The sequence below is a fragment of the Pelophylax lessonae genome (assembly GCF_965119305.1).
Source record: "Pelophylax lessonae genome assembly, chromosome: 1".
NCBI lineage: Eukaryota > Metazoa > Chordata > Amphibia > Anura > Ranidae > Pelophylax > Pelophylax lessonae.
In genome coordinates this window covers 146,831,432-146,844,664 of record NC_138768.1, presented here as the reverse complement: position 1 = coordinate 146,844,664, position 13,233 = coordinate 146,831,432, and the positions used below count along the sequence as shown (strand labels likewise).

The following is a 13,233-nucleotide window of genomic DNA, read 5'->3' as shown; positions in this document are numbered from 1 at the left end:
AGGGCTGCACTGATAATCAATGCACTTGATAATCAGTGCCGTGATTATCAGTGTAAACAATGTCCTGACAGTCTTGCCAGTTAACGGCTCTTCTTTCCTTCTACAGACACAGCGTGGGAGGAAAGGACTGCCGATAACCAGCAAGTCTGTTTACATGTGATCAGCTGATCCTATTGTAAAGGGCTGCTGTGACTGGCCCTTACCTGCAATCTGTGACGAAATCTTTGAAAACCACCGAGTGAGCATTGGGGGAGTCTCCAGTTTCCAGAGTGACGGAATGCATGCCTTAGCCGCATTGATAAGATGAATTGGCATCATCTTTTCATATCTACTTTTAGATAGGTGGGAAAGATGTAGCAGGTAGGGAGCTGGGTCAGTACCTAGCTCAAAATCAGTCACCTGCTTGATAAAAGTTTTGACCCAGTGATCAGAAGGATTGTAGTTTATTGCTTTAGTTTATTAAGAGGGCTAGTTAATTAGGAGAATGAATTGCTCCAGAGTGCCTGCAGTTACAGAAATTAGCCTCCCTGGCGGTATCCCCGAGCGTGACTCGGGGTGGATTTTTTAGGTTAGGATCGGTATCCCCGAGTCACGCTCGGGGTGGATGTGCAGAGCGCGCAGCGCTGTCTCTTACCTTCTCCTGGCGATCCAGCGATGATCTCTCATTGCTGTGACCGCCAGCCGAGATCCCCGCCGCTCGTCCGTCGGTGTGATGACTTCCTAGTTCCGTTCCCTGCAGCAGCAATGCTGCATGGGAGCGGAACTGGGAGGGAAATTCAAACGTTACACAAACACATAACACATTTATATTATATATATATATATATATATATATATATATATATATATATATATATATATGTGAATATATATATATATATATATATATGTATATACATATATATATATATATGTATATACATATATATATATATATATATATATATATATATATATATGTGTGTATATATGTGATTATATGTATATATATATATATATATATATATATATATATATATATATGCACACACACATATATATATATATATATACCTATATACACACACATATATATATATATATATATATATATATATATATATATATACACACACACATATGTATATATATATATATATATATATATATATATATAATGATGCATGAATTATAGTCTAATAAATAATATAATTTTATTATATATATTATATATTATATAATAAAATTATATTATTGATTAGATTATAATTCATGTGTTTGTGTTTCAAATTTATCACATCTGGGATGTCTACTAGAGTCTTGTTTTGGTCAAGTTTAAGTCAGTAATTACTAAGAATTGTAGGCCTATAATACATAACGCCAAATTTCCATGAAAAAAATTGTACCGCTTTTGGTATATAATTCCTGACATAATCATACCGCCAGGGAGGTTAGGGTTTGTTTTAAAGCTTATGTACTGCTTGTTAGAAATACATACTGTAAATGCTTGAATGCCCATCACCTGGCCATAGTTCTATTTAGCTATAATGATAGTGGTATAAATACCTGTTCCCTTCTTGCAGGTGTATGTGAGATGATAGTTGCATGGCACATCATTCCATTGCCCATCCTCATGCCAAATTATTACAACACAATCTTCACCAGCAGAAAAGAAGCTGTCTGGTTGGTTTGGTCTCCAGTTTTCATATTGCTGAAATAAAAAAATATATATATATTTTTACTGAATAAGTAATTAGGACATCTTTTGTACTCAATAGGTAGTAGTAGTTAGTCCCATTAGCCCCCGTTCACACTAAGGCGACCTGTGAGGCGACCTGGTCGCCTTGCAGGTCGCCTCCCATAGGGAAGCTGCGGACCCGTTCTAATAGGAGCGACACAAGTCGCTCCGACTTAGAAAAAGGGTCCGGAGCTTCTTTGGGGCGACCAGGAGGCGACCGCCATAGACTTCAATGTTATGAAGTCCGTGGCGGCCGCTCCGAGGTCGCGGCGCGCTGCTCGCACCGCGATCTCGGAGGTCGCCCCGGGAAGTAGCGTCGCGTGTATGTGAACCGGCGCTAAGCTGGTGTTTTTCTTTAACACTTAAGATGTTTTCAGTTTATCCAAGCACATAATTCAGTTCTGCAATACTTGAAGTGATTGTATTTTTTAATAGCAAACATGATATACTTACCTGCTCTATGCAATGGAATTCCACAGTGTGGCCCCCAACCTCCTCTAACCGAGTCCCCTACTAGCGCTTCTGGCTACTCCTTTTCTAAATGTGCCCCCATAGCATGTGGCTTGGGGGGCACACCTGCCGGTTCACTCTAAAGCCGTGCTGCCTGCGTCCATGAACACAGACAGCACAAATTGGCCCCATCCCCAGCTCCTTCATCACAGGATTTGACCGACTGCAGTGGGAGCCAAAGGCCTCAGCAAAGCCTGTGAGACTAGGAAGTAAAAGGAGAGAGCCTCTACAGATGGGTACAGCGCTGGATTGAAAGAGGACTCAGGTAAGTATGGGGAAAGGAAGGGAGTTAGGGGCCACTCTGCTATCTAAACATTTTTTGCTAGGATGCGTTAAGGTAAAAAAACTTTAGGTTTAGAACCACTTTATTGATATAGTAAAAATAATCAACGCAGGTTAAACCATCCAGAATAGTTTAACATGTAATTTCCTGCTTTGACTGTATGCACTAACTTATTATACTGTATAATCTTTACTTGTTCCTATTACTAAAGAATTTATGATGATGATAATGATTGCTATTATAATTTTTATTTTGTCCTCAGATATTTATGTTTACTTCAAGTGTGACAGTCATGGTTTTTTAGCTACATAAGCTGTGCAGAGGTATCATCAGTATATGTTAGTAGGAAAAATACTTTGTATTTACTTTCTAGCTCTGGTTTTACTTATAGAGTTAAGAATTAGCAAGCTTCAGAGCATTCGTGTTTTTTTTAACATGCCCAAGAGTGACATTTTATTACTTCAGATGTGATTACATCATCAAACACCTTTATCTTGACTTAACGGCTTTGGTTTTTCTCAAGGTTAATGCCAAAAAGCTCTAAGAACAAGTTTGGTTTCTATTCCCTATTTTTTATCTTCTCTTAGCACCTTGGCAGGGTTCCCAACGTGATACTTAGCCATGATCTCAAAGATAATAACACAAGTACCACATATAATTTAGCTCTTTTTTTTTCAGTTTCTAGACCTAATGATTACATTTAGTGTTAGTTTTGTGACTCATACAAAAGTTAAGTGGGTTTTTTTTAACTATAATCTGTATGTTAAGAATAAATATGATGCAGTGGAGTAAATAAAGGTACAAATTCTACAGAGAAAAATATATCCATTTATTGAACACATCCTTATAATAGAGAAGGCCCCTTTTGGGACACTAGATCTGTCCCTGGTTGGCAAGCTTTTAATAATACCCCTTTCCCTAAAATATCTGAAAACCTTGCCACACAATAGCACGGTCATAGTTTTTTGCATATTACCTGTAAAAATGTAATTTGAGGTACAAATGCTAGTGGCTTACAAGGTTCCCTGCCTACCATGAATGTAGATCTCACAGATATTTTAAATCTTTTAGGATTTCAGAACACAAAGCACTACTTTGGCAGACATTTATAATGAGAGTAAATGTTGCAAATCATGCACTCTACAATCCATGATTTAAAATGGAGAGCACGGTGTATAGCAGCAGAAAGAATGTTATTGGAGGAGAGGCTGATCACTTAACTTTGACAGGTCATATGATCATTCTCTATTTCTGGTCTTTTAAACTATTTTTTTAATATTATTTATTTATTTAGTTTAATAGTGTTACAATAATTGTTTAACCACTTGCCGACCGCCGCACGCCGATCTACGTCGGCGGTCAGCCCCTCACAGGCAAAGTGACGTAGGGCTACATCACTAGCTTGTGAGGGTCTAGGGAGCGAGCGCGCGCCGCCGGAGGCGCGCTCCCGCGTGGTCACGGACCCCCCTGCGCGTGTGACCGGCGGACCCGATGTCCGCCGGCCACTCTGCGATCGGCGGGGGAGAGGGAGAAAGTCAGGCAGCTTGTGTAAACAAGCTGCCTGTCATTCTCCCCTCTGTATGAGAGCTGATCATATGGATCTACTATGTAGATCCGTTGATCACTCTGCATACAGCTGAAGCCACAGCCAATCACAGTTAGAATCACGCCCCTAGGGACACACACAGCCCCTCCCTCTCAAATAAAGTTAACCCCTTCACTACCAGTGTATTTTTACAGTAACAGTGCATATATATAGCACTGATTACTGTAGAAATGTCACTGGTAACCCCAAAAGTGTCAAAAATGTCAGTCAAGGGTCCGATCTGTCCGCCGCAATGTCGCAGTACCGCAAAAAAAATCGCAGATCGCCGCCATTACGCGTTAAAAAAAAAACAACAAAAATGACAAAAATCTTTCCCTTAGTCAGTAAACGCAATAACTTTTGCGCAAACCAATCAAAATACGCTTTTTGCGATTTTTTTTACCAAACATAGGTAGCATAAAACAAATTGGCCAAAAATGTTAAAAAATTTTGATTTTTACATTTTTTTGGGGGGAATTTCATATAAAAAAAAGGGAAAAATATTGCTATTTTTGCAAAATTGACGCTCTTTTTTTGTTTATAGCGCGTGATCAAAAAATCGCACAGGTGATCAAATACCGCCAAAAGAAAGCTCTGTTTGTGGGAAAAAAAGGACGCCAAATTCGTTTAGGAACAGCGTCGCACGACCGCGCAATTGTCGTTTAGCAGCCAAATCCTCCGGGGCTTAAGTGGTTAAAGCAGTGGCATGTCCCCATACTGAGGAAATCAAAGCAGTGAAGAATGGTAGAAAATAATAACTATGTTTGGTAACTCTATGTCAACAATCAGCTGATTATTTTCTATAGATTATATATAATATAGTTTTTTCTTTTTTAATCACTGTATTTTTATTAGGTTTTATACAAACACAGGCTGAACACAGTTTCAACACCAAACTAAATGAAAAATACAAAAATTAAAGTCAAAGAGGGAACAGCGCATTGAGACCCTAGGAGTGCAGGGTCAACAAAGGACAAGATCATACCAAGAGGATAAGGCATTGTCAGAGTATTAACCTGCCTGATCCACAAAATCCAAAAATGTAATGTTTTTGGAGGGCTAATAACTTTTCATACACATAGTGGGTTTTTACCAACTCAACAGTCAGCGTTATTGTTGTTTCCAATATCTGGAAATTGTGATTCTGGTAGTTAAGAGTACATAAGTAACAGCTATGAGCATATGTGTAGGATATATGTCAATTCTTAGAGTTAAAATTGCTAGGGATGGATTAGATGAAGTCAGTTATTTCCAAAAGTATTTTGAAAATCTTTCTCCAGCAACATTTTTGGGCCAGTTTCCAATGATTGATACAGTGTGTAACCTTATAAATAGAAGTAAAGACTTGGTCCCATTGAGAGACGGTGAAGGAAGTGGATAGGTCCAAGGTTTTCTATAGATTATTGAACATCACTTCACATAAAAATATTTATGAATTACAGCTGTAGCTGTGGAGGTTGTTTTAAAAGAAACCTTTCTATTTGCATTTTCCAATGGATATCCAAGGAAAAAGGGAGCCTGGCCGCATTTGGCTCTGATCAGGTCTCTAAAACACTTTATATATTCTACTCATATGTTGGGTCACATTTTGAGGGGTTTGGTCTAAAATCGCTATGTTTCTTTATTCTAGAATCTGAACAAATGTACACCAAAGACCTTCAAAAATTATTTAAAACTGAGGCAATGCTAAAAAAAAATTATAATGTTTTAGGAGATTATTGCAAATGGCAGTTTTATGGAGTCAGCCATAAATATTCTTTGAAAATGCATAGTTTATCATAATAATTTCTCCAGCTCAGAACAGCAGTTCAGAGAATTCTCCTTGACACAGCATTTTTTTGGTTTGAGGCAAGTTATTTGAGTTCCTTAAATGTCAACGCTGAAGTCACTCTGCTCAAAACAGAAAAAAGTATATTTCATCAAATAGCAGAAAATGTAATATTGAGCTGTTCAGCTATATTCTTTTTTATCCAGTGTGTTCAAGATTAAATGGCAGTCTTTGCATTTATTGTTAGAGATTAGATGTCAGGCATTTGAAGGCATTGATCAGAATTCTGGGTGAGCTCCAGGAACTGTTACATTTGATCATGTTTGCCCTTGAAATTACTTTACAATATTGTTTGTTACTAGGTGTAAAGTTTAAAGAAAAGTAAACCCAATGTGGCAAGAAAGCCTGAATAGACGGTGCAACTTCCTGGGAACAAAACCAATTACAAATTACACCTAACCTAAGAAATACAAATAGTTTAAATTATAGTTCCACCCAAAACAAAATGTACTATTGGAAATGAATTCCCTTAGACATTTGAGCAAATACACAGGAACACACCTTTATTCTGCTACAAATGTTTTAAAGTTAAGAAACCATAACTGAATGTGGCTATTAAATTAACCAAAAAGCTGTCTTTATATTATGCCTTGCCAGTTGAAAATTGAAATAAGGCATGCACTACTCCATGATATTATGGTCCAGACTAGAGATCGACCCATTATCGGCAAAGCCGATGTATCGAGGGCCAATATGCACTTTCCCCGGATATATCGGATTCGGCCGGAGGTTACCGATATTGCCGATATTTCAGGAAAGTGCTTGTACTGGAGTGATGCCTGCAGCTAGAGGAATCACTCCGGTAATGGCGTCAATTGCAGACGGTCGGCTCTCTTGTAATGACAACCGATGCTGCTGAGAAGCGTCTCGGCTGTCATTACAAGGAGCGGGAGGGGACGCCCCCCCCCCACGCCTTCCGCGGCTCGCCCGGGTCTCCCGTCCCACCAGGAGACCCGGGCAGGCAGCTTGCATGGCCACCGACCCAATCAAAGCCACATTTGGCTCTGATCAGGTCTCCATGTAAAAACCCCGAAGTGATGTCATGAGTGACATCACTTCCGGGTACTGTCTGGCGCCAGATTCAAAAAAGTAGCAGCATTCAAAACAGCCAAACTTGGCGTTTTGAATGCTTTTAAGTGCTGAGGAGGAGTTTGGGGTCTTTTAGACCCCCAGATCCCTCCACAAGAGTACCTATCAAATAAAAAAAATAAAAACATTTTTTTTGTACGAAAATATTGGCCAATATCGTCCGATACCGATATGGATTGGTCAAAATGTCGGTATCGGCAACGAAAAACCGATATTGGTCGATCACTAGTCCAGACACAAGTTTATCCAAATGTAAAATCAGATGGAAGACTGTACACAATACTTATACATTTCAGAGGCTAAGTCTAGTACTACTGTTTCGCTAAGGTGCTGATGATGAACATTGCACCAATCGATTCAACAGTTTTTATACAAAACTATTTAATTCCTATCAAATCTGGATACATTGTTCCCTATCATTAAAGCCCCAATGGGAGAGTGCAAGGCTTAACCCCCAAGATGTATTTGGTTTATGTACAGTGTTTCATCTGATTTTACAGTGGAATAAACTTGTATGTGGGTTCAATTATCACTATTCTAGATTCACTCCCTATGCATAAGGTAGTGACATTTTGAGGACTAAGGCTCTAAAAATGGATGCCATCATTGATAGTTATTGATCAATTTTTTATGGAAATTTTTAGCTACAAGCAGTCACTCATCTCTGACACATACAGATTAGGGAGATTGCTAAAATCAAACCATAGAAATATCTTTGTAACACCCCAGACTGCTATACACCAAAATGTAGGATGCTGGAGCAACTGGTAAATAGTGCTACAGCAATTCGATGAAAAATATGTTTCCAGGACACTTTAATTCTCTTCAATAGGAACCACTTTTAATAATGTTCCGTGTATTGTATGCATGCCATACAGCAAAGTTTTGGAACTACCAGGGGTCCATTAGTTATGTGACAAACTATGTCATTTTGCCTGATGACAAGACCCCTGGTGTTTCCAAAATGTTGCACTTTGCTGTATGACACACTAAATGAACATTAATAAAGGTGACTCCTTTTGGATAAGATTAGGTGTGCTGGCAACATATTTACTTAAGGAAACCCCCTGAAAGCACTAACAGTGAGCAGTGCTTACCCATTAGTAATTATGAGAGCCTTTATATAGCAAGTTTTGAGTCAAATATCAACTTGTGTAAGTTGGTGTTATTAAAGTGTATGTAGAACTAAAACTTTTCAAAATATTTTGGATACAATTTGGAAGGGCTGTAACATTGGTTTTATTGCTGTATATGATTCTGCTGGGGACATTCATTTTTATTATTTGTCCTGATGACCATTGTCTTCTGTACAGAAGGGGGTTGATTTACTAAAAGCTAACCGACTGTTCAATTTGTAAGAGAAGCTGCACTTTGCAAGGAAATGTTCTCAATGCACAATGAATGAGGTGAAGCTTTGTTAACTTCCATCATTCAATCATGTCCAAGCAAAAATGTTGTTGTTTTTTTTTACCTTCCTTGCATGTGGTATTTTTTGCAAAGTGAAATTTCACCAAATTCCCTAAGCTATGAAGAAAATTCCCCTGCACAGTACAACTTCCCTTGAAATGAGAACAGCAGATTTGTCTTAGGTAAATCAACCCCAAAGTATCTGGAAATCCTAATTGAATTGTATATATGTGAGTGGGTGATTTCAGCTTTAAAGTGGAACACATAGGGGTTTATTTACTAAACTTGGAGAGTGCAAAATCTGGTGCAGCTCTGCATAGAAACCAATCAGCTTCAAGGTTTTATTGCCAAAGCTTAACCACTTGCCGACTGCTCACATTAATCCTACTGTGGCAGTGCAGCTCCCCTGGGTCCAGCGATGTAGACCTACTTCGCTGGACCCCTAGTGATTTCGGCGGCGTGCTCCTGCTGTGTTTAGAAACAGTGGGAGTCGGGCCGGAGGAGGAGAGGCGGCGATTGCCGCCTCCCTTCCCTGATCGTCAGGGAAACTGTGAGAAGACCCACCTGCTTATGTAAACAAAGCAGGCGGATCTTCTCAGTGACAGACAGGAGGAGATCACAGGATTTAGCATAGCTGAACCTGTGATCTCTGTCTCTGTCACAGAACCCCCCCACACACACACACACATTAGTAAGCATGAGGCATACATTGACCACCCATAGGGTTAACCCCTTCCCTGCCAGTGTCATTATTACAGTAACAGTGCATATTTTTAGCACTGATTACTGTAGTAATGTCACTGGTCCCCCCAAAAGTGTCAAAAATGTCAGTTAGGGGTACGATCTGTCCGCTGCAATGTTGCAGTCCCTCAAAAAATTGCAGGTTGCCGCCATTACTAGTAAAAATAAATAAAAAACAGTAAAAATTACATAAATCTTTCCCGTAGTTAGTAAACGCGATAACTTTTGCGCAAACCAATCAAAATACGCTTATTGCGATTTTTTTTTACCAATAATATGTAGCAGAAAACAAATTGGCCTAAAATGTTAAAATTTTTAACATTGATTTTTTAATTTTTTTCTTTTGGGAATTTTATATAGCAGAATGTGAAAAATATTGTTTTTTTTTTTTTTTTTTTTCAAAATTGTCGCTCTTTTTTTGTTTAAGCACAAAAATTAAAAATCGCACAGGTTATCAAATATCACCAAAATAAAGCTCTATATGTGGGAATGAAAAGGACATACATTTTGTTTGGGTGCAGCTTCGCACGGCCGCGCAATTGTCAGTTAGAGTAACGCAGTGCCGAATCGCAAAATAGGGCCTGGTCAGGAAGGGGGTAAAATCTTCCGGGGCTGAAGTGGTTAATTGAACAAAATGAAGTTAGAAGCTGATTGGCTACCATGCACAGCTGCAAGAGATTTTTAATGGCACCAGTTTTATTAAATTTCCTCCTATGGGACTATAAAAAGAACTAATGTGTGATTTCAGAAATCTTTAAATGCATTCTAGAGCACTGCTAATATAACTACCTGCAGTCTATCTTTATTTAATTGTTCCATGAATTCATGCACACCATAAATAAGGCTGCGTGTCATATGCTGGTCCTGGGGCAATGATGATGAACTTGTTCTGCGACTAGCTTTCAGTACATACAGGTAATGTTTGTTTTCTAGCACAGCCCAATCACACTAATATTATCTATGACTAGGCCTGATATAAGCAGATTACCTTTAATAACACAACTGCCACATTAGCAGTTCATAGAAATACACAAAATAATACTTTTTTGCCAGGATCCGCTTCACATGATTAAATAAAGGTCACTACCTGGTCACCCTGTTGACACAGAAAGAATCTACTCTGCAATCACAGTAAAGGCACGTTTGAAGTAACTGACACTCGTAACATAGGTAAAAGGCACTTCATCTAATTACATTATCTACAGTAATAAAGTAATCTCAGAATCTGTCAACCTTTATTAAAAAAAGTGATGCAAAAGCTTTAAAAGCCTTGATTAAAGCATGTTATTTCCTTATATGGCTGTAATGATTTGTGTGCGATATTATCTGTTCAAAGAGGAAATTACCATTTTGTTTGATGTCATAATGGTATTAAAGTACATTAAATCCTTGGAGCTAAGATGTTCATGTTACATTTCTTTATATGAAAAATGCACTAATGACTATTCCGAAAGCCAGCTTGAGAGGAATACTGCCACCTTGTGGTCTCATCATAAAGTTCAAAAGTAAAATAAATGTGTGTACAGTATACAGTATATAAATATATGTCACATCTATGTGAGAAAAACAGCACACCATTTATGAGGTTTCTGACTTTATGTTTTATTACCATATGTTGTTAGATGTCAGTGTATTTTTTGACATTCAAAGGCAATGGGGCAACCAACTGTGAATTTAGTGGGGCTCATGTTGGACCCAAATAGCTGTGTGTGTTCCCATTGGGAAGGCTTCTCCTTACTTCTTGTCCTAGTGATACACTGTGTCAGAATGTGACATGGTTTCAGTAGGATAGAAATTGTGCTCTGTAGAGTGACAGCACAGACTTAAAGATAATAAAAGCACAAAATGAAAAAAAAAAAAGCTGAACTCTTACATCAATCATCACTCATGTAGATGGCTGAATTAAAAAGTTTGTATAGCCAAAACCTATTTTTTAAATTCTTTATAGTTTGGGAACAACTAAAACTCTTGTCGGCTTTTTATTGCTGACTCCCACTCTGGAGATTGGACCCTCTATTTGTCCTAGAGATGACTGTCACTGAGACAGAAAGGGATGGGGATTACAGTTTTCACCAGAAAAAAGTATAGGGAAAATATTCCAATGGAGACTAGGGATGATCGAACTTTTGAAAAGTTCGGTTCGACCAGAACACCAGAACTTCCCGAAAGTTTGGGTCCGAATTCCAGAACCCCATTGAAATCAATGGGACCCAAACTTCGGTAATCAAAAAACATAATTTTGAAGCCCTAAAACCCAATAAATGCCCCTAAAAAGTGCCTAGCGTTCTGGGTCATGCCCCAGGGACTAATAATCACACAAAAAAAAGTTCTTAAAAATTTTTGTTTTTGATAGAGAGCCAATTATTGAAAAAATTATTGAAAACAAAAAGAGATTTCTTTGGATTTAGTGTCTGGTGGGTCTAAAAAGTGTACCTGTGAAGTTTCAGCTCTGTAGCATGTCCAGAACCAGAAAAAAAAGATAATTTTTCTTAGAATTTTAGCGCAGGGATGGGTTTCTGCTACTTTCACACCTGGGCGTTTTTGTTTCAGGCATTTATTGGGCATTTTTTGGGCGTCTTTGGAGGCAGGCATGACATCTGAACTTCTGTATAGGGGTATATATACACACACACACACATATATATATATATATATATACACATACACACATATAGGTGTGAAAGTAGCGGAACCCCATCCCTGCGCTAATGAAATTTTTTGCAGGGATGGGGTTCCGCTCCTATCACACCTATATGTGTGTATGTGTATATATACATATATGTGTGTGTGTATATATACCCCTATACAGAAGGTCAGATGTTATGCCTGCCTCCAAAGACGCCCAAAAAATGCCCAATAAACGCCTGCAACAACACACCTGGGCGTTTTTGTTGCAGGCGTTTATTGGGCATTTTTTGGGCGTCTTTGGAGGCAGGCATAACATCTGAACTTCTGTATAGGGGTATATATACACACACACACATATATATATATATAAATATATATATATATCTATGCACATGCACACATATAGGTGTGAAAGTAGCGGAACCCCATCCCTGCGCTAATGAAATTATTTGTGTTTGTGGTCTGCATTGAGGGCGTCGTTAACAATGTATTGCCATCCACAGCGGATCGCAAGGGAGGTACATTTTGAACATGGTGGGGGAAACACACGCAAAACATGCCTGGTGTGAACTGGCCCTAAGAAAGCAAGGACCTTCACTTTGTAAAGATTCCTTTTGCATTTTTGGGACAGGAAGTTAAGGAAAATCTTTCTAACTCGATACAGATATCAAAAAATGTACTGAGGTAGACCATTGACCATTACCTTTTCTTTTTAAAGCTAAATATATATATATATATATATATATATATAATATTGGCTATACATGCACTTACACCATTTAAATCATTGAATCCATGGACATTTTGGCGAAGAAGCAGAAAATACACCAATGGGACAAACAAGACAGAAGAGAAAATTAAGAAGTGGATTACAGGGCTGAAAGCAAAACCTGATCTGAATCCTAGGAACTAATTACAATATTATAGATTGTAAGCTCCTTTGAACAGAGCCCTCCAAAATGTTTTGTATTGAATTGAAATGTGTACAAAAGCTGTACTGTCTCTCTTTAGTTTGTAGATCACTAAATAAATTATGTATAATAAATACTTTGTAGATCACTAGATAAATTCTGTTTAATAATACCGTAATGCATTAATAAATATTAATTAATAATGATATGCTAAAAAAAAAAAAAAAAATGTACTCAACCATAAACCAGTGTTTTTTTTTTTTTTTTTTTTCCTTGCTAAGTAAGCATCAGCTCTGTCCTTGTGTCCAACCTTTCGGGATTTAGTGGTACCTCATATAGGTAATACGTCAATAATCCCATTTTAATGATACGGGTCCGGTCTGTACGCATCTAACTAATGTGACAGTCCCAATGACCAGTGACCCTAGCTAAGGAGACAATGGCGGGTGATATTAGGTGAGGGAGACGGATGGCTGGCTTCTCTGCACATCACAAATAAAAGTGTTAAGCCCAGGCAGGAGACACAGTTTACGA

General features: G+C 38.2%; 1 protein-coding gene across 3 annotated transcripts in view; it reads right to left on the bottom strand.

Moving 5' to 3' along the window:
• Positions 1 to 13,233, bottom strand: part of VCAN (versican) — a 137,607-nt gene that overhangs the window by 5,260 nt on the left and 119,114 nt on the right. For all 3 annotated transcript variants that reach the window (XM_082265379.1, XM_082265380.1, XM_082265381.1), the window contains one exon: positions 1,546 to 1,690. In XM_082265379.1, coding sequence (XP_082121505.1) covers positions 1,546 to 1,690 — 145 coding nt within the window. The remainder of the gene's footprint in view (positions 1 to 1,545; positions 1,691 to 13,233) is intronic.